The sequence below is a fragment of the Periplaneta americana genome, chromosome 1 (genome assembly GCF_040183065.1).
Source record: "Periplaneta americana isolate PAMFEO1 chromosome 1, P.americana_PAMFEO1_priV1, whole genome shotgun sequence".
NCBI classification, from domain to species: Eukaryota; Metazoa; Arthropoda; class Insecta; order Blattodea; family Blattidae; genus Periplaneta; species Periplaneta americana.
The window spans coordinates 86,299,421-86,322,882 of record NC_091117.1 but is presented as its reverse complement, the minus strand read 5'-3'; the positions used below and the strand labels follow the sequence as shown (position 1 = coordinate 86,322,882).

The 23,462-nt window shown below is 35.8% G+C and overlaps 1 protein-coding gene across 2 annotated transcripts in view; it reads left to right on the top strand.

Annotated features, from left to right (window-relative positions):
* The window catches only part of LOC138697932 (inactive pancreatic lipase-related protein 1-like), a 99,845-nt gene that overhangs the window by 16,993 nt on the left and 59,390 nt on the right, over positions 1–23,462 (top strand). For both annotated transcript variants that reach the window (XM_069823545.1, XM_069823554.1), the window contains exon 2: positions 14,060–14,189. In XM_069823545.1, the coding sequence (XP_069679646.1) occupies positions 14,060–14,189 (130 nt within the window). The remainder of the gene's footprint in view (positions 1–14,059; positions 14,190–23,462) is intronic.

Sequence of the window (23,462 nt, the reverse complement as noted above, 5' to 3'; positions counted from 1 at the left end):
ACAGTAAAATATTGATTTTTTTTATCATACTAGCCCTACGTGACCCTAAATCAATTGTAGTCTGAATACAGACTCCTTCATGCTGTGTACTAGTGTCGTGCAATGTTCAAACATGAGAGGGGATATCAAGATACAGTACTACGAACTTCACCCTACTCCATAGGCGTCCCAACAGGACGTGGAAGGGAGGCATGTAAACTAAAATAATAGAGTCCATTGAAAACCGCTAAGAGGCCTTATGTTCGGTTCATATTTGCCTAGTCTTTATAGTACTGAAGCTATCTTTGCGTTTGTTCAATCTTTTCTCTTCCTTACATATTATGTTCGATGCCTTTCTTCTTAGTTCCTCCTCTCCCTGCGCCTTTACACTTTAACTGCATAAGGATATCAAGCACATATTTGCGAAGTTACGCATAGTAATGAGTATATGTAATTTTCCTTGTTATTAATATGACTAAACATTCACATAAATATGCGTATAAATAAATCAAACAAAATATATTTAGAAAATGCATATGTTCGAAGTACCGACTAGTATGTGCTAAGTTCAAATGTGAGAGAGGAAACCAAAACATTGCAAACTCCGTCTTATTCCATATGAATAAACTAATCGCAAGACATGTGCTCAAATCCTTAAGCGGTTTAAAATAGTGTCCTGCAATGTTCGTACATGAGAGAGGCAACCAAGACATTACAAACTTCGTCTTATTTTATATGAAAAACTAATCGGAAAACATGAAGGGGAGTGGAGGACAGGGCATGAAATGCACGACACTACTGTATACACACGAAAACACCCATAAACAGGGATACACACTCAGTTCTAGTGGAAGAAAGACGAATTCTTATTCCTCTGCCGAGAATAATCATACAGTAGAGTCATTGGGTTTGTAGTTAGGAAAATTACCGTTAGAGCCAAGTCGTTGACTTCAGATTACGGGAATTATGTTACTTAGTATAGATATTTTGTCGTATATGAGTAAATACCTAATCCCGTATTTGTTACGCTGTTTGTTCGGTACCTTCACGCACTGGTGATACTACTTTAGAGAATGGGCTGTCATAATGTAGAGCAACAAGGTGCCGTAAAAGGACTGTCTGCGTGATTATTTAACTCTGCAGAGTCGTGGAGACGTCTCACTGGTTTATTTTTGTCATTGCTTGTAAACCTGTAAGTCCATTGAGATGGACTGCCATCTGCCTTTCAATCAGCTATTCATAATTGAGGCACTGGGTGCAATAACAGCTTAAGTTGAAAACCCATGTTTTGAGAAAAACAATGTCAAAGTTTTAGAACAATGTAGATATTTTATTAGTACATATACTCGTATAATTTGTTTTGTATAATATTTAGACTGTATAAATTATTCAAGTCTAATATCAGTTATGATTTAAACATAACCCATTTTTAAATATTTGTAAAGAAGAAACATTACAAAGACTGACGAACACTACTGACGCACCAGAGCGAGTCACGGCAACGAAGTGGACCTGGGGGAAACATGTAGGGATACTACACCAGACAAGATGGACCCATGTAGCCACAATGTGGGACCCCTACGTCGGAAAGAGAAGACAGGGAAAACCACGGCTCAGATGGTCTGACATGTTTGCCAAAGAGGCGGGGAAACAATGGTCGAGGACAGCAAAGAACAGAGTTTTGTGAAAAGAACTAGGAAAGGTCACGGTAAATAGATAACAAATCAGTGTTAAGATAGTGTAAATAGTAAAGTCAGTATTTGCGAACGTGTGAGATAAATTTTGTAAATAGTAAAGTCAGTGTTGAGAAAGTGTTAGTTAAATAGTGTAAACAGCAATCAGTGTTTGTAAAGTGCCGGTTTTAGAACAAAGTGCTAAGACTAAGTGAAGTTTAACAGGGTTAGTGACTATGTCACGACAGTAGGCTATATACGACAAGCTCGCCTGGATTGGCTCACCAAGCGAGTACACTTGAGCCATTTCTGTCGAGGGGGTTCTAACCCCATCACAGGAGGCCTGTGCCCAACATGGAACATCATGGCTAGCACTCATTCATTCAAAGGAAGTATGGAAAAATTAAGTATGGACTTCTAAAATTAGAGTACCTAGGCATTAAAACCAATAGAAAAGTGTTATTTCACCATCATACACTAACGTTATTGAATGAATAATAAGAAATAATAGTATATTAAGTCTTCAGCTTATCAAAATAATACACAATGAGAATTTTAGCCGATAAGCCATTACATTTTTATGGAAATATACTGTAGAAACAAAATATTTGTTTTAAATTTCTAGTGCCGTAAAAAAAATATGTATTAAGAAAGTCAGTTCTGAAACTATGCTACAGATGAAAACTCCTCTACTATAGTGTGAAATATTATTATTCATGTTAACTGATTTCACTTTCAGAATGATTTTCATCCAGCACTGGTTCAGAATCCAAAATATTTTTGAAGAGAACAAGCATTTTCTGGTTTCAAAACTTTCAATAATGGAACCTTTTCGTTTTCCTTTGATAATTTTAGTCCAGGACGAGGGAAATTTTTAGGTTAAGCTCTTCCTTTGGTGGCATATTTTCTCCTGAAATATTGAATGGCTGGAAAACGATATTGTAACATACATGATACTGTCAACAGGGGCGTATTTTGCGGACTACCGGGGCTACCGGCGGTAGCCCAAGGAAATTACAAAAGAAAAAGTTTATAATATAACATAATGTAATAATTTTGTATTATTAGTTTTACCATAGTAATTAAAATTAAAGTAATTGTTAGATTTATATGCGCTCTCTGCTCTCGAAAAGAAACAAGTTGTCAAGGCGGCATCGCTGGAGAAACCGCGTGCTACGTGAGATAGCCTGTGACCGTACCGCGCACGCTGTCCTGTCGCACAACTGCCCGTCCCCCCCTCTCCCTTCTGTTTCCATCGTGCAATGTAGGCCGGGCGAGTTGCCGCTCTCGTGATCGGTTTCTTCGCAGGCGTGAAGCAGCAATACACTTAGTACGCTAGCTCATGAATGTGATTGTGTTCTTGCAGTGCATTATTTTAAATCTGTGATTTGTTCGAGTGTCTAAGAGTTATATTAATTGTGAATTATTAAGTTTTTAATTTCCCAATTAAGTGATATTGTGAAAAATATGGCAGAACAAGTTTCTGGAGAGGTTTGTGTTGAAAATGACTGTGTAATAAAAGGTTTATTAAAAGTGCCTTTTAACCGTCGTACATAACAGCGAGAAAGTTGTAATTGTGAAAATGGAACTACCAACTCCTGAGTTAAATTTGTCCATGGACGTAAAAGAAAAACAGCGAGAGTACACACGCTATTTCACTTCAACATCATATGGTAAGTGGAATTGGTTGTGTGGTACTTCTAAACTGTCTAAACTATTTTGCTGGCCATGTTTGTTATTTAGCCGCGAAACTAATGTGTGGTCAAAAGAGGGGTTTTCTAATATGAACTCCCTTCGAATGGCAGTCCTAGAATACGACAAATCAAAAGCTCATATTTGTAGTAGCATGAACTTTGCAAACTTTGGGAAGACAAGAATTGATTTACAGCTAGATAAGTGGAAAATTAGTAGAAGTAGTTAAAGAGATAGACTCTTTAGAAATGGATATTGTAATCCTAAATGAGACAAAGAAAAAAAGGAAAAGGGCAAGAATTGATTGGGAACTACATCCATTTTTGGAGTGGTGTACCAAAATCGGAGAGGGCTAAATCTGGGGTGGCTGTCCTCATAAAGAAAAAATGGAAATCAGGAATAATTGATTGGAAAGAGATAAGTGACAGGATAATTCACATAACTATACGCATTTATGAATCTATGGTGGATGTAATAGGTGTATATGCTCCTAACAATGATGCTTCAGGTGATGAGAAAAGAGCTTTTTATGATGATTTGAGGGAGGTAGTTGATGAATGCCTGGATGGACATGAGCTCTTGTTAATGGGAGACTTTAATGGACGTGTCGGCAGGAAAATTAATGATGACGTTGTTGGAAACTGGGGAGAGGACACAGAAAATGATAATGGTAAAAGGTTGATTGAATTCTGTAAGGAACAAGAATGTGTTATTATGAATACAAAATTTAAGCATAAAGATATTCATAAATATACCTGGATAAACCCTTCCCGGAATTTGAAGTCTATTATAGACTATGTTATAGTTAGACAGCAACGGTTAATTAAAGTACAAGATGTTAGAGTACGAAGGAAGTTAGAATGTGGGTCGGATCATCATATTGTTGTCTCTAAAATTGCGTTTCCAAGAAAAGCTAAAACTACAAATGAAATTCAGACAAATAAAGAAATGAATTCCGTAAATGATACCAGATATATGGTACATTTATTACAGGAGGGCAGTGTAAGATATTTATATCATGAAAGGATAAACGATAGGCTAAAAGCAGTAGAAGAGGACTGAAATGCTGAAAATCTATATTCTTTTTTAAAACAATGTGTTAAAGGAGTAGCTGGGGAAGTTTTGGGAAGGGAGGAAAAGAGTGGACGAAGGACAGAATGGATGACTATAGAAGCACTGGAAATTATTAAGGAAAAAAAGAGACTGTATCATCAGTGGTTAAACTCGAAGAGAGAAGAAGATTTAAAAAACTATAGAGAGTGTAAGAAACAAGTAAAGAAGGTTATAATAAAGTGTAAAGAAGAATCATGGGAAAAGGTGTTTGCTGAAATTGATCATTCATTAGGATACAGAAGATCTGCAGAGGCATGGAGAGCTATAAGGAGGATGAGGACAACTAATAATCCATCACCAGCCCTAAATCTTGTCAGTATGGAGCAATGGGAGAAACATTTTGAAAATCTATTAGTTGAGAGAAGAATGGAACAGCAAGTCTCTAGGTTTACTAATAATACATCGTCATATATGGAACCTATTTTACAGGAAGAAGTGAATCAAGCATTAAAAAAAGCAAAGAATGGTAAAGCCAGTGGTCCCTGTGAAGTAATGACAGAATTGTGGAAATATGGACCCCCGTTACTGAAAAGACTCATTTGTAAATTGTTTAATCAGATTTTGGAAGGTGATGAGATACCAAAGGATTGGTGTATGTCATATATAACACCTATATATAAGAAAGGAAACCGTAAAGATCCTGGAAATTACAGAGGAATTAGTGTCATGTCGTCTATTAGTAGAGTTTTTAGTAGTATTATTACAAACAGGCTTGAACACATTATAGAAGGGAAAATGTCGGAGGATCAAGCAGGCTTCACTAAAGGAAAATCATGTATGGATCACATTTTTAGTCTGAGACAGATAACTGAAAAATCATATGCAAAGGGCCAAGAAATTCATTTAATATTTGTTGATTTAGAAAAGGCCTATGACTCAGTGCCTATTATCAAACTTTGGGATGCAATGGAGGGTATTGGTATTGATTTACCAATTATTTCTCTCATCCGACGGATGTACCAGCAGTGTCAGGCATCTATTAAAGTGGGGAAGAGATTGTCTACACCATTCAGAACGAATAAAGGACTGAGGCAAGGTTGTAGCATGTCTCCTACTCTTTTTAAAATATATATACAACAAATATTAGAACAATGGAATCAGTCTTGTGGAGGAATGGGAATACCAGTTCAAGGTGGCACAATACATTCATTAATATTTGCAGATGATCAAGTGATAATGGCTCAATCTCGTGAGGATGTGAAATATATGATGAGAAAACTCCTGGATTCATTTGAAGCAGGTGGATTGCAAGTAAATATGAAAAAACTGAATATCTTGTAGTAGGTGGAAACGGAAGAGACATCTCCTTACACCAAGGAACTATTAGAGCTGTTCAAAAATTTAAATATTTGGGGTCATATATTGATGATTTAGGGAGTTGTAACTCCGAAATAGATAGTAGATTGGTGCAAGCAAGAAAAGCCATAAGGATGCTGAATGGAGTACTGTGGAGCAGGACGATATTGAATGACACCAAGAAGAGGATTTTGACGGCGGTTGTGGAAAGTATAATGACATATGGCGCAGAGGGGTGGACGTTGGTAGAAAGTAAAAAATCTAAGATTTTGGCAGTGGAAATGGACGGAATACGACGTAGTGCCAGAGTTTCCAGATTAGAAAGAAGGAGAAATGAAGAAGTGAGACGGATGATGGATATGGAGGAGACAGTGATGGACAGAATTGAGAGACGAACTCTTCAATGGCATGGACATGTCAGAAGAATGGAGGAAAGTAGGTGGCCTAAAACTCTTTTTGAATGGTCACCTCATGGTAGAAGGAAGCGGGGTAGGCCAAGAACAACCTGGAGAGGACAGATCCATAGATTGATGAGTGACAGGTCTCTGGAAGGAGATGAATGGCTTGACCGGGAAGATTGGCGAATGGGAATACAGGGTAACCGCTAAATAGTGGAGAAACCCTCAAAAGCAAAAGCAAGCATAAGCAAAAAGCTCTACACATCAACCAACACAATGCTCCTGTGAAAAAAAAAAAAAAATCGGTAGATTTTACTGCATCTTATTAACACAGTCTGCTTTCTAGGAAAACAAGAATTGGCTTTTCGGGGTCATAACGAGAGTGTGGAATCAGACAATAGAGGAAATTATATTGAATATTTAAGTTCCTTAAGTGAATTTGACCCTTTACTGGCCAATCATCTTGAGAGTTCAACAGTATTTCGAGGTACTTCTCTCGCAATTCAGAATGACTTAATATTTGCTATAAGTGGGGTTATGATAAAGAACATAAAACCTTTTGTGGCCATTGTTGTTGATCAAACAAGTTACTGCTCTAATCAGAGTCAATTGTCCGCTGTTTTAAGATACGTCGACAGTACTGCCAATGTTCAAGAACGGTTCATAGGATTCACAAATGTCAGTTCGGACAAAACTGCTGCTGCTTTGTTTCAGCATGTGGAAGGTGTTATAGCAGAATACAATGTCGGCAATAAGTTAATTGCACAGACATACAATGGTGCTTCAGTTATGGCGGGAAATATTAATGGCTTAAAAACAGAAGTTCAAGAAAAGTATCCTCAAGCACTATTTGTCCATTGTTACAGCCATGTTCTCAATTTAGTTTTGCAACAAACTACTTCATCCATTCCAGAATGCCGCATTTTTTCAAAACACTATCGGGTTTAGCTGCATTTTTCTCATCATCTCCTAAAAGATCAGAAAACTCAAGGAATTTATGAACAAGAAACTCCCAAAAGTAGCACCAACGAGATTGAATTTTACATCTCGGCTTGTAAATACAGTAAAGGAATACAGAGAAAAATGGACTGCTTTCTTTAAAAATATCATTTGTAATGACTCTGAAGAAAACTGGGATGATGCTGTAAATGTGCAGGCTCAAGGATATTTGAATTTTTTCACACAGTTTCAGAATATATTTCTTCTTGAAGTCTATGCTAGAGTGTTCGCACATGCAGATGTGCTCTACAATATTCTTCAGACAAAAAGTCTAGACATAGCATACTACTTGCAAGAGGTATCAAAGTTAAAAAAAAAATACTATATCCGAGTTCAGACGTAGTGGGTTTCCGTCCATATGGAGTAATATGGAAAATGAAAATTCTTCAGCCAATACAATGGAACAACCATTAAAGCGAAGAAAAGGAGATGATGAATTGAAATACAGGCAGCTGTACTACAGCATACTAGATCGTATGCACATGGAAATTACTGACAGATTTTCTGATTATGGAAAGCTTCAGTTCACACATCTTCTAGATTCTCAAAAATTTTCTGCTTAGAGAAAACTTCCCGAATGAGGCACTAAACAAATTATTTCAGTCCTATAACAGTCACTTTGATCAAGTACGTTTGAAAAATGAATTAAGTGTAATATATTCAACAGAAGTCTTTGATTTTTCGAACAAACCTATCCATGAAATATTATCTGCCATATATGAAAACCAGCTGAACCAAGTTATTCCTGAAGTCCTTAAATTGGCAACATTAATTGTGACAATACCAGCTACGTCGGCATCGGTAGAAAGAACATTTTCTGCGTTGAAGAGAATAAAATCCTACTGTAGATCAACTCGTACACAAGAACGTTTATCCGGCTTGGCACTAATATCCATTGAAAAGTCATTTCTACAGAAACTTCGCAAGTGGCCCAACTGTAATTTCAAGGACGAAGTCATCAACGTATTTTCGTCCCAATCAAGACGTCTGGAATTCACATAAATATGTAAGGAATTTTATTATAGGGATTTTTAAATATATTTTGTGTAATAATAGGGTCAGTGGTAGCCCAAACCCTTTAACCAGTATACGCCACTGACTGTCAAAGACCCTGATGTATAAAACATGAATATAACATATTTTTGTATTGCCAATTTTGAACCTTTTGATTTAGCACAGCACTTCACATAATGAATTCTCCTGTCATTTAGGGTCAATGAAATAAAATACAACTCTTACAGTCGATAGAGAAGACATGAAATATTATGAAAATGCCATCGCCGGAATAATGATATAAGTAGAGTTAAGCTGCTATTGCACCCAGCACCTCAATTAAATTATCAAAACGATAGCGTGCAAGTTTTAGTCAAACTCTGGTGATGTTAAGTAATGCCACGTGAGTGTGTGCGGTGTCTTGAGACAAGTCACGCGATCTTTGCCGTTACATTTAAGTTACACTTCTAAAGTATTTTTTTTTTATAATTATTGCAATAATTATTGATCTGAATGCCGCAGATTGCTTGGTTTCTTGCCAAAATTTCCTTTTCTCTTATGTTGAGGATTGAAAACGATTGACAACGAGTGAAAATGCGAAAAACAAAATTTCATTAACAAAATAAGTTGCTATCCTGCGAGTTTGTTTCCGTCTGTTTCAATGTGATTATGCTCAGCTGAAGAAGCATATGTTCAAGTTTCCCTGGAAATATTTTTCAGGTCACTGAAGCCATCAGTAGATCACACTGTTCTTTTTTTTTTCGACAGCAACAAGCATGGCCAACAGAAAAGTTTAATTTGCACCATATTACCACATAATCATTTATGTTGCCCATACCAGGATGCATTGAAAGCTCGCGTTTCAGGATTATCTTTCTGAAAAATAGGTAGTCAGTAATGGCGTAGATCTACCTTTGCAACACTCGGGGTCGTATTAATTTTCGAAACGGCTTATATGTGTAATGTAAATTTTCTTTTATACATCATACCTATCAACAACAATGGTATATGCATGTACAACGGATGCCCCCTGATCGTTTCCCACTGCAAGCATGTTTTTATCAACCCCAAGGCAGACGAGATATTGGTCGGCCACAAACAAGATGGAGTTCGCAATTCCATTAGTCTCGGAACGGGATTTACCCATCCTTGATAGGAAGAAGAAGAAATCTTGGAATGTAGGCTTTCATGACCGGCGTCATATGGATCGATGTTATCCGGGCTAAAGGGCCGTAGTCTGTTGGCGCTGTTGCTGTTGATATCACTGCCCTTTAGCCCGGATAACATCGGTTCTTTTATACAATCACACAAACTGTTAAACTATACTTTGTCCTTGTGGCAATCCTCCAATAAAAGAATTAATACTTCCTTCATTTCGATATTATTTGCTACCAACAGCACCAGCGCCAACAGACCACGCCCTTTAGACAGGGTAACATCGGTTCTTTTATACAGTTACACAAACTGTTAAACTATGCTTTGTCCTTGTGGTAATCCTGTAATGAGGAAAGTTTCTAATAAAAAAAATAATAGGCCTACTTCTTTTCGGTATTATTTCTTCCCGAAAAAAATATAGGCCTACTTTAACAATGAATTAATTACGGTACATCGTCATTTTTGCTTGCATCTCTTTCGGTTTCTACGCATATTTTCCCGAAACATAACAACCACACTCACTACTACGAAGTACAATAGTACAACACCCTCGCATAAGTTTTAAACTGAGACATAATGGGAGAGAACAGTGCGGACTCGTGCCTGCTAGACAGCGGGAATTTTTATGTTATTTATGGCTTATTTAGAAAGACGAGTCACTACTGCTATCCTCACCCCATCCCACCCTTGAGACTAGTCAACGGGTCCTTGAATGGAAAAAGTGAAAGCTGACCAGGCAACGAGGCCCAAAGAAATGTCCATTAGTTACGGTACATCTTTCCAAGTGCAACTTTAAAGCCCGCGAAAACATCCCAAACATTTCGTTGCAAAAAGGGGGTAGCTCCTGGAGCTATACAGAGTGAACCGTAAGAAGCGTCATTAATTTCAGGGTATTATTATTTGAGATAATTCAAATAAAAAAGTTAAATACAGTTTCTTTCGTTTTTGCTTTCTTTTCGATATCAAATTGTTATATATGAAACATTTCATGGCGTGTTTTGGGAAAGTCATTGATTTAATTCTCAATATGCTCAGTCAATTTAAGAGAGCAGAATATTATAATAAATGACAGGAAGAATTTCAGTTTTCTCCTTTAAATGTGCAGAAATTTAATCCTAACAAATGTAACTTTTTGTTCTGCAAAGGAATTTTAAAATGTTACATCATTTATTATTATAATACAGTGCTCTGTTTAATTGACTGATCATATTTGGAATTAAGTCAATGACTTACTCAAAACACGCTATGAAATGTTTCACATAAAACAGTTTTTTTCTCGAAAAAGAAGCAAAAACAAGTAAAATTGTATTAAACTTGTTTGTTTGAATTATCTCAAAGAATAACCCCTTGAAATTAATGACATTTCTTTCGGTCCACCCTTATATTAGTACATTATGCAACGAGCCTATAATGGTAGTAATTATGATGCGAGTATGTTTGTTTATGAAACGAGCGCAAGCGAGTTTCATAATTTTCATACGAGCGTCTTAATTACCATTATAGGCAAGTTTTATACGATTTTTTATGCTCGACCATATTTCTAACTTGAAATTATTCAGAAGTATTTATTTTATTTGTATCTGACTGAAGATCGGAAGTGACCTTGTGCATAGCTCATAAATTGTGAGATGTGCGCAGACGCGAAAGTATTGATTTTTTCCGAGGAACAATAATGTCGTTGACCTTGATGTAATGTAGAGAATAACATGAACTAATTTTGATATAACCTGGAAATTGATTTAGAATTGAAAAACGAAATAACACATTGAATTTATTTGAATATTATTTACAATTAACGCTAATTATTATAGTAACAGAACATAACCTGCGACAGTATTGGATTTCCAGCCTCCGTTACATTTCCCTCGTTGTCTTTCGATTGCATATCCGAGAATAATCGAAAACCTGAACTTTAATGAATTGGTGTACTTTAGTGACATGCATTAAAGGACTGCTACCAGGTTTATAATTACTACATTTCGGCATGGTCGAGCATAAAAATATATATCTATGTCTTGTGATATAATTTATGATATTCGCACAGTGTTCAGTGCAAAATGTCTATCTAATAATTATATCCAATTTTATTGCAATAGGGAAGTGGTTCCATTATTTGTTTATATTTTATCTCCTTAAATTACAGATTGTAATAAATGTATGAGTTGTAAAATGAAACTCCTAGGTACCTAGAACATACTCTGAAAGAGAAAAGAAGCTCAATTAAAATTGGAATTTTTTTAGAATGTTTTTTTGTTGTTTTCCACAACTTTGTAAACGTGGAACTATCTTGTTTCTGCAGGGAGCCCTTCAAATGCTGAGTTGTTATAACACTTCATATAAATCAATCTAGCAATCAATCCCTACCTAGAATCAATAACAGATCCGCTTTTTTGATAGAATCACTACCACTTCAGCGACAACAGAGAACAAGAAATATTTGATAGGAGATTTGAAGGTCTGTAACCCAATAAGAAGTCAGACAACGACCCGCTCGCCGTTAATGTCCTTGCTCGCCGTTACTGTCCTTGCTCCGCATGGTCACTCGGTGGCCGTCGCAGAGACAGTGAAAGCCAAGTACTTCAATGACGACCATTCACTGAAGGATAAAAATTTTCCGTTATCGGTAGCTGGAATTCCATTGTTATGTTTTATGAGTACAATAACCTTCATCTTCGAACGCACAGTTAATAAATGTAAACAACAACTCAAATGATAATACGAATGCATTGGAAAATTCCGTGTCCAGATCCTGGCGATGTCAAGTGGAATTTGTGGTGCAGAACGCAGAGAAATTGGGAGCAGATTCCTTGTGATAATCTACCCTTTTCTGGGATAGTCCACCAATCCTTCAAGTTACCATTAGTAACTTACGGTGATGTGCACCAACCTCGGTTAAAAATGTAGTAACCATAACTAAAATAGCTAACAGCATTCCTGTGAAGTTCGCAAGTAGATAAACAGCGACTTAAAGATTTTTTCCTTATTTTCCCTATACAACGTATGAAGGAAGTATTGTGTATTGTGATAATGAAAAAGAAAATGTATTCCACAGAAAGTTTTGCCTCCTCTAATTATAACAGACATATTATGTGTTTAACAGATAAACAAAAATTATTTAGTTAATATTGTATTATAAAATAAATAATAAAATAGACATTTATTTATACATTGAAAACTGGTACAGCTGGAGCTGAAAATTAAAAAGGAGTTGGAAAAAGGTATTCACTTCCCGCCCACACTTTTTAATGCTTAAACTAGACGAGGTCATTAAACATTGACTGATGGTACTAAAGGACTTACTTACAAATGGCTTTTAAGGAAACCGGAGATTCATTGCCGCCCTCACATAAGCCCGCCATCGGTCCCTATCCTGAGCAAGATTAATCCAGTATCTGCCATCATATCTCACCTCCCTGAAATCCATTTTAATATTATCCTCCCATCTACGTCTAGGCCTCCTCAAAGGCCTTATTCTCTCCGACCTCCCAACTAACATACTATATGCATTTTTGGATTCTCCCATACGTGCTACATGCCCTGCCCATCTCAAACGTCTGGATTTAATGTTCCTAATTATGTCAGGTGAAGAATAAAAATCATGCAGTTCTGCGTTATGTAAATTTCTCTATTCTCCTGTAACTTCTTTATACCTATTTTCCTAAGCATCTTATTCTCAAACACTCTTAATCTCTGTTCCTCTCTCAAAGTGAGAGTCCAACCATACAAAAGAACCGGTAATACGAATATAATTGTTTTATAAATTCTAACTTTCATGTTTTTTGAGAGCAGACTGGATGATAACTCCTCAACCGAATAATAACGCGCATTTCCCATATGGCTGACAGCCATCACCGTAAAAAACAGCTTGATACGAAACTTCGAAATAAGCCTCGGAATAGGATTGATTCTCTGGCACGACCACTAAAGGACATCTCAACTATTAACAACAATAATTTTAATAGCTAGTTTCTTGCTGATCAGCTTCTAGGGAGGTCTGAGAATTGAAGTCCAGAAGGCTTATGTTAATTTTTTTTGTCAGTAATTATTACTCGACCGAGACTAGTGGAGTCCTGCAGCCCGCAGCGCCACTTATAGTGCTCCTGCGTTGATATAACGTCATCGCGATAGTTCACATTATGCCCGCGGCTCCACTCGCCTCGGTCGAGTAATAACTAGGAGTATATTTTTTGTGTCTCTCCTGAGAAATTTTGTTTATTATGCATGAGGTGTATCTGATTTTCTCGACTCAAATGTTACAGATCTTAATCAGACAATCAGATCCTCTGCTATAAAACGCGTCAGATGAAGATAAGGTATTCCTTACTCGATTTCAATAACTACATTTGTGTCATGAATTTATAATGTTGTGTACATTGCCTATTTCAAGCCATACAATTTCTTTTTTACTTATAAGACTGTGTTGGGAATTTGTTATGTAAATGGTACCCTCGTATAGGCTATAACCTATCTGCCGAAAGCAGACAGTTACTACAGTTACATAAAGATATGGAAATACAGTTTTGAAATAAATTAATACTTCTTACGTTAACATTTAAAGCAAAAAATAGTGTTCTGTACTTTCACAACTATTAATATATCTACAGCGACAATATTTTGGCATCGCAACGCAGTCGGAATGTATAATATCCAATTAATGAGCCATTTAAGACAAGCACTCAAGTTTTTACAATAGCACCCGAAGGAACGGACACAGTTGAACGTAACTACTTGTTTCTTATATAAACGTTTAATTTCTTTTAGAGGAAGACTCCGTTTGTTACGAAGAGCTGGGCTGTTTCTCTGTGGAGGAGCCTTGGAGCAGTCCACTGCGTCCAGTTCCTCTTCCTTCAGAACCCCGGGAGATCGGCACGCGATTCTACCTGTACACAAGGTAAGAAGTCTCTCATGCACGGTCAGGGGTATCTCATAATGATTTTTAAAAATTTATTTAAAAAAATCGCACAATTGCCTCTTCCTAACACCCACTTTCAGTCTTTTTGCACCTCTTAATTAATTTCCTACAAGGCTACGTTTCTTCTCGCGCTCATTCTCATTTTTTATATATCTTGGTTAGTTGTTTGGTTTACTATCCGAAGACAGGTTTGAACTTCATAAGTGACACCAATGAGGCAACTAAGCCCGGAGATAATGGAGTAATGTGACCAGTTCCTTTCCCCCTCCATTGCATACGTCGCTGACTGGAACATATTTCATTAATAAGACTTAAGATGTATGCAACAATTTATTGTAAATATCCATCTTACACAATATAATCAAGAGATATGTACTGCCTGATAATAGATGTACGTATCAGTAAAAACCTCAGAGGTTTCTTGTTCAGTATTAATATTAATAATCAATTCATTTCTGTTCCCTTCCTTTATCTTCATTTTCGTCAATCCTTTAACTATTCCACATTTTCTTCAACATAAAATTTTCATCAAGAATAAATATAGGCCTAGGCATATATAGGTTATTACAAACATATGTATATTTATTTACTGATGTATATATATTCATTCATTCATTGAGATAATCAACAGACCGTACAAGTTAACTGTGAAAAGAAAGATATTTATGAACCTTACCATTTCTATTTGAGTGTTAAATCTTTTATTAATTTGTACCATTTGTCCGTTTATGTAACGTAAATGATTCGTTTAAGTAGTGGTAGTGGTGGTGGTGGTGGTGGTGGTGGTGGTGGTAGTAGTAGTAGTAGTAGTAGTAGTAGTAGTAGTAGTAGTAGTAGTAGTACACTGCTCCGCCCATTTAGTAGAATGCGTTTGAGTCTAAAGAAAGCAACAAACAGTACAACTTGGTCTGTTGTGACGAGAATCCAAGCCCCTGCGTACCGGTAAGGTATCATGTCACAAACACGTTCATGACTGAGTATTCCTCACAAAGTAAATATTATTGAACGTCTTGAAAACGGTGCAAATATTAAGGATATTGCTGAAGAGTTTAAGGTAGCATTTATTTATTTATTTATTTATTTTATATGTAGAAATATTCTAGGAAATAAAATTAATTTCTATTAACGTTGTATCAGATTCACTTTTTATAATTAATTAACAACTCTTAAATACTCATTTCCGTATGATCGATTTTTTAATGTCTGTAATATTCCTTGACTTTCATGCTCTACCTAAACATGATGCTTGCCGATTGCAGGCACTTGCTCCGCGAGTTATATCTAAGGTAAACATTGGCTTTACCTATATCGACGGAGCAGTATGGTGGTGGTGGTGGTGGGGTGGGGTGGGTGGGTAGGTAGAAAGTAAGTAGTAGGTAGATAGTAGTAGGAAGGAAAAGGTAGTGGTGGTAGTAGTGGTAGTAGTAGTAGTAGTAGTAGTAGTAGTAGTAGTAGTAATCTTAATCATAATGAAGGATAAGAGGAACACGCTCTTACAATCGTAAAGAGGTATCCAAAATGCAGCAAGTAAATCCTACAATATGCATGGCTAGTAGAGAGTGGATTGTAGCCCTGCAGGCAGGAGGTTATGTGGGTCACAGAGCGAGGACCTTCACACCGTAACAGTGCGATCTCCATGCCGTGTTCCACTCACCCAGTGCCGTAATGCGGTGTCAGTTCATTACCAAATCACTTAACTCACTTGTCACTTCTTCACTTTCCCACTATACGAACTTCTTTTGAAATCAACAGTACAAATAGTGATTCAATTCAAATGCAATCCGACAACCTTCTTCGTATTGTTTTACTACGTAGAATAAGCTGATAAATGAACTGTCGTTGATCGTATGAAGGGAAATTTATTAGGTATTAGAAAAATACTTTTGAGTATTCTACCGTGTCCAGAAACTAAACATTTTCAGCGTTTCGGAACTACATACTATAGGTTCCATCATCAGGACAAATAGGTATGATCACACGGATCACTTACTCTTTTGGACTTGTTATGTCTGGCATTTCACACATAAAAACCATGTTAAATAAAATTTGCACTGAATAACTCAATCACCTCCTTACTAAAAAAACAGAATGAAATTTCTTGTTATAGACATTATAATGACAATTATTCAATTCTCTATTCAAGTGAACTTATGAGATCTGCAGAGGATGCTGATGTACTATGAGATAATTTTCTCACTCTTAATTTGTCCATGAAAATTTTCACGAGATCGAAATCTGGTTCCTTTTCGTCAGAAGTTTCAATATGACTTCCAATATTACAGGTGAAATTTCGCAAACTTGATGTGCAGAATGTCAGATATAAAAGACAAGGTAGAGAAAAGAAAAACGAATTGTATTCTTTGGGAATGTTGTAAGTGGTTACATTCACCTGGCCCACAGGATAGATACGAATTTCAGGACATCGTGTGTTGATATTCTCCAGTTATGAAAAAAAAAAAAAAAAAAAAAAAAAAAAAAAAAAAAAAAAAAAACATGAAAAGGCGTATTATAACTTTGTAACAGTTAATTAAAAGTAGTGGGTGGGAAATGCACATTATATTCGTTGAGTAGAAAGGCGCATTAGGTTCTTCTAGAAATATTCTGTAAGCGCTCTCTCCTGATGAGAAAACCCGAGGTGGTGTGAAAGATCACTTGAGAAAACCCATTTGAAGGTAGTGTGTAAGCTGCACAGTTAGATAAAAATGGAGCAGCGAACGCTAATTCAGTTTTTCATTACCCATCAAAATGAACCAAGCGCTGTAAATCAGTTTCTAATAGGACCATTTGAACGGTCATTTAATTGTTCAGTGAAGATCAAAACTGACAAAAGATTGGTAATTAGTACATAGACCAGAAGTAAAGCTTCAATTTACGCAGATAAATTTTAGTCTAAAAATTTAAATATCTTGAATTTCAGAACAGAAGACTATGAGAGAACGATAAAGATTATCTTATTTCATGATAGTGCGGATCTTCGTATTGCGACAAATGTTCAGAAGACCCTACAATGAAAACGCTGGAAAGTGTCATAGACAACTGTACAATTAGACATCGTTTTTTAATTGGTTATTTGACGACGCTGTACGAACCACTAGATTATGTAGCGTCTTTGGAATTGGTGATGTCGGGATAATATTTGGCGAGATGAGGCAGAGGGTTCTTCATAGATTATCTGACATTCGCCTTATGGTTGAGAGAAACCTCAGAAAAATCCAACAAGGTAATCAGTTCAAGCTGGAATCGAATCCACGCCCGAGCGCAACTCTGGATCGGTAGGCAAGCGCCTCAGCCGACTGAGCTACTCCGGTGGCTTTCCACAATAGTTTTCACTTCATTACGCATGAATGAGTAAACCTTTGAATAGCTCGCAGCAGACTGACGAGAACTGCATGCGTGCAACGCCCGACATATGCCCTTGAACCTCAGAACCTATAATAGGCCAGTGTGGGAGACGTTTTTATACGCAACGTAACTCTATAGGGCTATCCATAGTTAACTAAAATTTGAAGGGTAAGAGAACAAAACAAGGAATGTTTATTTTTAACGAATCGTGTTGTAATTATAGCTCAAGTTAGTAGTGTCAACTGGGACTACAGAACTGTCCAATCACAAAGGGTTTAAAAGTGAAGATGTCCGTATAAGGTAAAATTAAACATCTGGTGCACTGGTTAAAAACCAGGAATGTTACAGGTATTGAAACTTGATTTTATTAATAATGATATTCTGTGACATTCTCTTTTTATTTTTTCCTTAACCTTCAATGAGTTGAACCCCCAACAGCTAAAAGGGACATAATGACATTATTGCAATTAAGGATCAAGAAAATAGTCATCTATAGTCCGTCCGTCGAATCTGTAGAGTGTCGGTCACAAAACAAGCCTGCTGCGCACCTGGTTTCATAACTGGTTTGTCCAGTGAGTAATCAGGACGCGTGAGAGTGTGCATACAACACACTGTGTGAACTGTCAGCTGCTCTCTCATTAACAGCGAAGATGGTAACATCTGCACCAAAATTTAAGAGATGATTCTACATGTTAAAAGTAACAAAACTTTTATTACACTTTTCCTTCGATGAAGCACCGTTAAGCAGGAAAAAATAGTCTTTGCTCAATGTTTTTAGCGCTCTATTGCGGCAATGGCCCGAAAGAAATGACTGGTTTTAAAAGACGAAAAATGATGTCAAATATTGATAGTGTAGAGGACCACAAATTAATTAACGTTCATATTTTGTACATTATATGAATCATATGCGGAGACTAAGATGAAGGCAGACAATAGAAAAGATTGGAGAATGCTGATTTTGCAGTGAAAGACCTGCCGTTGGGCATAAAACTATAGATGAATATGAGTCATTCCACGTCAAATCGCACAGTAATAAAACACGACCTTCTCGTAAATGGTCGAATTTTTTTTCATGAATTCCAAACATCAAACAAGGAGACCCGTATTGTTTTATTTTCACAATTATTAATTATTTGTGTAGTTATGACTATTTGAAATCGCGCAAATTATCCGCACGCTGTTACAAAAACTCACTTGGAACTCTGTGTTTACATATAATTGAGATTTGCGGTTTGGCGCATTTGAAAGACTAAATACAACACTTTTTATTACTTTAGGCTTATCACAAATAAATTTAAAATTTGGCCTAATTTTTTAATCATTTATTTTTCAAAGCAAATTTACTATATTATATAGCCAAGTTAAAAATCTGAAAAAATATAGACTTGTTCCCTGATGTATTATCTGTAAACTACTGCATTTATAAATATGGGATCTGTAAATATACATTTGTAACAATTTATTTTCCGGAGGCATGCACGCGCTCGCGATCCCCAGCTAATGAACTGCTTGTGGCCGTGGACTAGAAGGCTGCCCACGGAGAGTTTCACGAAATCCCCCCATTGCATATATGCCACACTAAAATACAAATGCATTCATTCATCAAATGATTAATACCTTAAGGAACAGTAAATATCTTATCTAAAGTTATTTTATTAATTATTGTCAGCTCAGCTGAGAGGGGGAGCCCTTCACAATGTTGTATGCTTATACTGTAATATAGCCAAGTGTTTAACGATAGTAAGGCTGGGTAAGACAGTAAACTTTATGACAGTAAACAGATGGCAGAATACAAAATATAGAAGAGAAAAATAATCAGTCAGGGTTTGAATTTCATGGAGTGGTGTGACTTTTATACAATATTAGTGACAGCAAAGATCGCGTAATATAATAAGAAGTGTTTAAATCCATTTGACCTTCCTAATCACGCTTTTAAAATGAATAATACACTAAGACTCGTAAGTCGCGATTTATTGATAAAGCTCAATTTAAAGGAGTCTTTGAATGTGCAAATATGTGATTCTTTCCGTAAAAAATCTATCAACTTACGGATAGGTCAGGTGAAATTATATGTGAAGCCGGTAGTTCTTGTGATATTAAGGAACATGAATCAAATGAAAATGCGGACAGAGAAAGTGATTATGCCAGTTCTTGTTCTAGCAGTTATATGGATAAAGCGCTAGAAATCAGTAATATTGAGGAATTAAACAAGAGTTTGATGTCAATAGAATCCCTTATCAAGAAAAGAAAACTACAACGAAAACGATACCCCCGTGGAAAGTTTAAAAAAGTAAAAGGTTCCCTAGCAAGTAAAGTTTTTCATGTAGAAGATGCATCGTCATCCCTTCAAAAGTCAGCCATATTTTATTTTTGACGGAATGCAAAGAAAATATACAACCTGAAAATTACATAGTTATTGCAGACTTTTCTGAAAATTATTCATTTATTTTTAACTCGGTAGAGATAAAGCCATCAGGCCTTCTCTTCCCCTCTACCAGGGGATTACAACTACAATATTAAGAATACAATTACAATTATAATTACAGTTAATATTGAATTTACAAATACAAATAAAAATCAGAGTACTAAAAGACTAACAGACTAATAAAAGCTAGACAGTTCATTGTAAAAATTAAGAAGAGAGAAAAAAAAATTTTTTATTAACTAAGTAAAAATTAAAGCTACTCTACGCAGTAAGAAAATGCTTAATAAGTTTGCTTTTGAACGCTACTAAATTCCGACAGTCTCTGATGTCACTAGGTAGGGTATTCCACAAGCGAGAGAGCGAGATTGTGTATGATGATGAATACGATGATGTCTTATGTGTTGGTAATACAAGATTCAGTACAAGGTGTGCATTGGAACAAATGCCAAGCCACAATACATCCTTTCGTAGTATATTTCAAAGAAGATACAGAAATTTGTCACAAAAGTATTGTTGTCATCTCAGAAAGCATGAAACATAACACCGATTCCTTTCCCTTTTTTCAATCCGAAGCAATCAATTTATAAAAAAAAAACTAAGAATTCAACGATATGAAAAAAATCATCTACTTTTCCGATGGATCAAGTTGACAATACAAAAACAAAAATAATTTAAAAAATAATTTTTTACATGAAGAAGATTACGGAATTAGCGCCGAATGACACTTCTTTGCAACGTCGCATGGTAAAGGTCCATGTGATGGCATTGGAGGAACTGTTAAAAGATTTGCCACGAGGGCCAGCCTATACAAGATCCTATAAAAACACTAAAAAAAAAAAACTGATTGATTGGTAACAAAAAACATTTCTAACATGTCATTTATATTTTGTCCATTGAATAAGCACAAAAACCACACTGAAAATTTGCAGGCCAGATACCACAGTCTAAAACCAATAACTGGTACATTAAAATTACATTCTTTCACTCCGTTGTCAGAAACTGAAGATTTAGTAAAACAATTTTCTTTCGAGAAAGAAAGTAGGCGAATGAAAATTTAAACGTTTAAAAGCATAATGTACAAATATTTGAAGATATAACAAGTAAATTAGCAGTGTTTTCTCGAGTGACTTGATCCATACTGGGTGTAATGTTGCAACGTTCACTCGATCATCCAGCGCCGATAAACCTCCCAGCGCGCTTCAACGCTTCCCGTCCACTGCTGCTGCACCGACCGCTACACATTGTGTCGTAAGTAATTAAATTTCCATTAAACTATTGGAGATCCCATTGTGATTTTTTCTGAAATTATTAAGAATACTTCAGTGCACCTAGTAGGCATTTTTTTAGATTTTTAATAGGGCCATTTCACATTGATATATGTTTTAAAAATTGAATTATAAAAAAATATTTGTAATAATTATATTAAAATTAGTTAGTAAATATTTAATAAAAGACAGTACTTTAAGCTTTTAAATGCATTTTTCAAAAAAAAAAATTAACATCAATATCCTCAGAAATATGATGCTTTAAATGTTGCATTGTGCGACATTTTTAACGAATTTTAACATGCAATATTTTAAAAACATGTGGACTTAGGAGGAAATAAAAACACACTTGTTGGTTTATTAGACCCATAGAGTTGGTAAAAAAATATAAACGCAATCAGAAATATGAAGGTAAAAATTTGCATAATTTTGTGCGATTTGAAGTGGAATGACTCATATGCAGATTTGTCTTTCTTTTTCAACTTATCTTTTTTTCACCATTATGTATTAACTGAAGCGTAATTTCACAATTCCATTGTAACTGGATCTATACAATTACGTTATATAACAGACTTGTATCTCCACTCTGCTCATGAAATTTGACATATAAGATCGCCAGCCATGAAGTTGAGCTCTTAGTGTAGGTAATAAGGCAAGGATTCCTAGCCCTATTATGATTTATATGAACATTCAGTTGGCAGGCAGTCGTACTGAATTTACTAGAAGTCAATTTTGGTAATACGTAAAACTAGCAATGAACAATATGTTTATAAGTTGTCGATAATATGGATTTGTAAAGAATGGATAGATGATTATCGTCACCATATCCTTTTTTACATGGTCCTGTTAATATTTGTAGCGGTTATTCAAAGAAGGGCCCCACTCGCCATTTTAAAATTTTACAGGAGGAACAAAAAACTGAACACCCAGTATCAAATATCGATAGAAGTTAATTCTTTAGCATCCTAAAGCACTTCCAAGATGATATGATACAATTGTATCCTTCCTGTGACTGTTTGAAAAGGATTTAGTTATAATTTGAAAACAACAGAATTGGGCCCTTCTTCTACAATACTATTATTTTAGAAATAAAATTCCCCTTAAATCAGTATTATTAACATAATTTGAATACAAATCAAATTCTAAGCTATTAAATTGACTAAATTCAAACAGATGAAACGTCATACTAAGAAAACTGTAACTCCAAACTACAAAATACACCAGTGGATATTAAAAGTGCCTGTAATAGATCTTTATTGAAATTTTAATATCTTTCCACATCACGTACGGAACTGATGACTGATTTGCGTTGCGTTATTTCATGATCAAATAGAAGTGAAAGACTGAACAAATTTACAAATATACACGCGGTATATTGTTAATATACTCGCATTATTCCTCAAGGTACATATTTTTTATTACTTATTGCATACTTTCGTCCTGTCAACTCGTTCGATTAATTTAAATGTGTTTCAGTGAAATTAACAGCAGAGTCCTTATAGGCCAGCTTCTGTCTGAAGCTTTTCCAACTCACTACGGGCTAAAGCAAGGAATGCGCTATCATCTTTACTTTTTGATTTCGCTCCAGAATATGCAATTAGGAAAATTCAGGATAACGGAGAGGGTTTAGAATTGAACGGGTTACATCAGCTTCTTGTCTATGTGGATGACGTGAATATGTTAGGAGAAAATCCACAAACTGTTGGGGAAAACACGGAAATTGTACTTGAAGCAAGTAAAGCAATAAGTTTGGAAGTGAATCTCGAAAAGACAAGTGTATGATTAAGTCGCGCGACCAGAATATTGTACGAAATGGAAGTATAAAAATTGGAGATTTAACCTTCGAAAAGGTGGAAAAATTCAAATATCTTTGAGTATCAGTAATAAATGTAAATGACACTCGGGAGGAAATTTAACGCAGAGTAAATATGTGAAATGCGTGTTATTATTCTCTTAAGAAGCTTTTGTCATCTAGTCTGCTGTCAAAAAATCTGAAAGTTAGAATTTATAAAACAGTTATATTACCGGTTGTTCTGTATGATTGTGAAACTTGGACTCTCACTGAGAGAGGAACAGAGATTACTGGTGTTTGAGAATAAGGTTCTGAGAAAAATATTTGGGGCTAAGAGGGATGAAGTTACAGGAGAATGGAGAAAGTTACACAAAGCAGAACTGCACGCATTGTATTCTTCACCTGACATAATTAGGAACATTAAATCC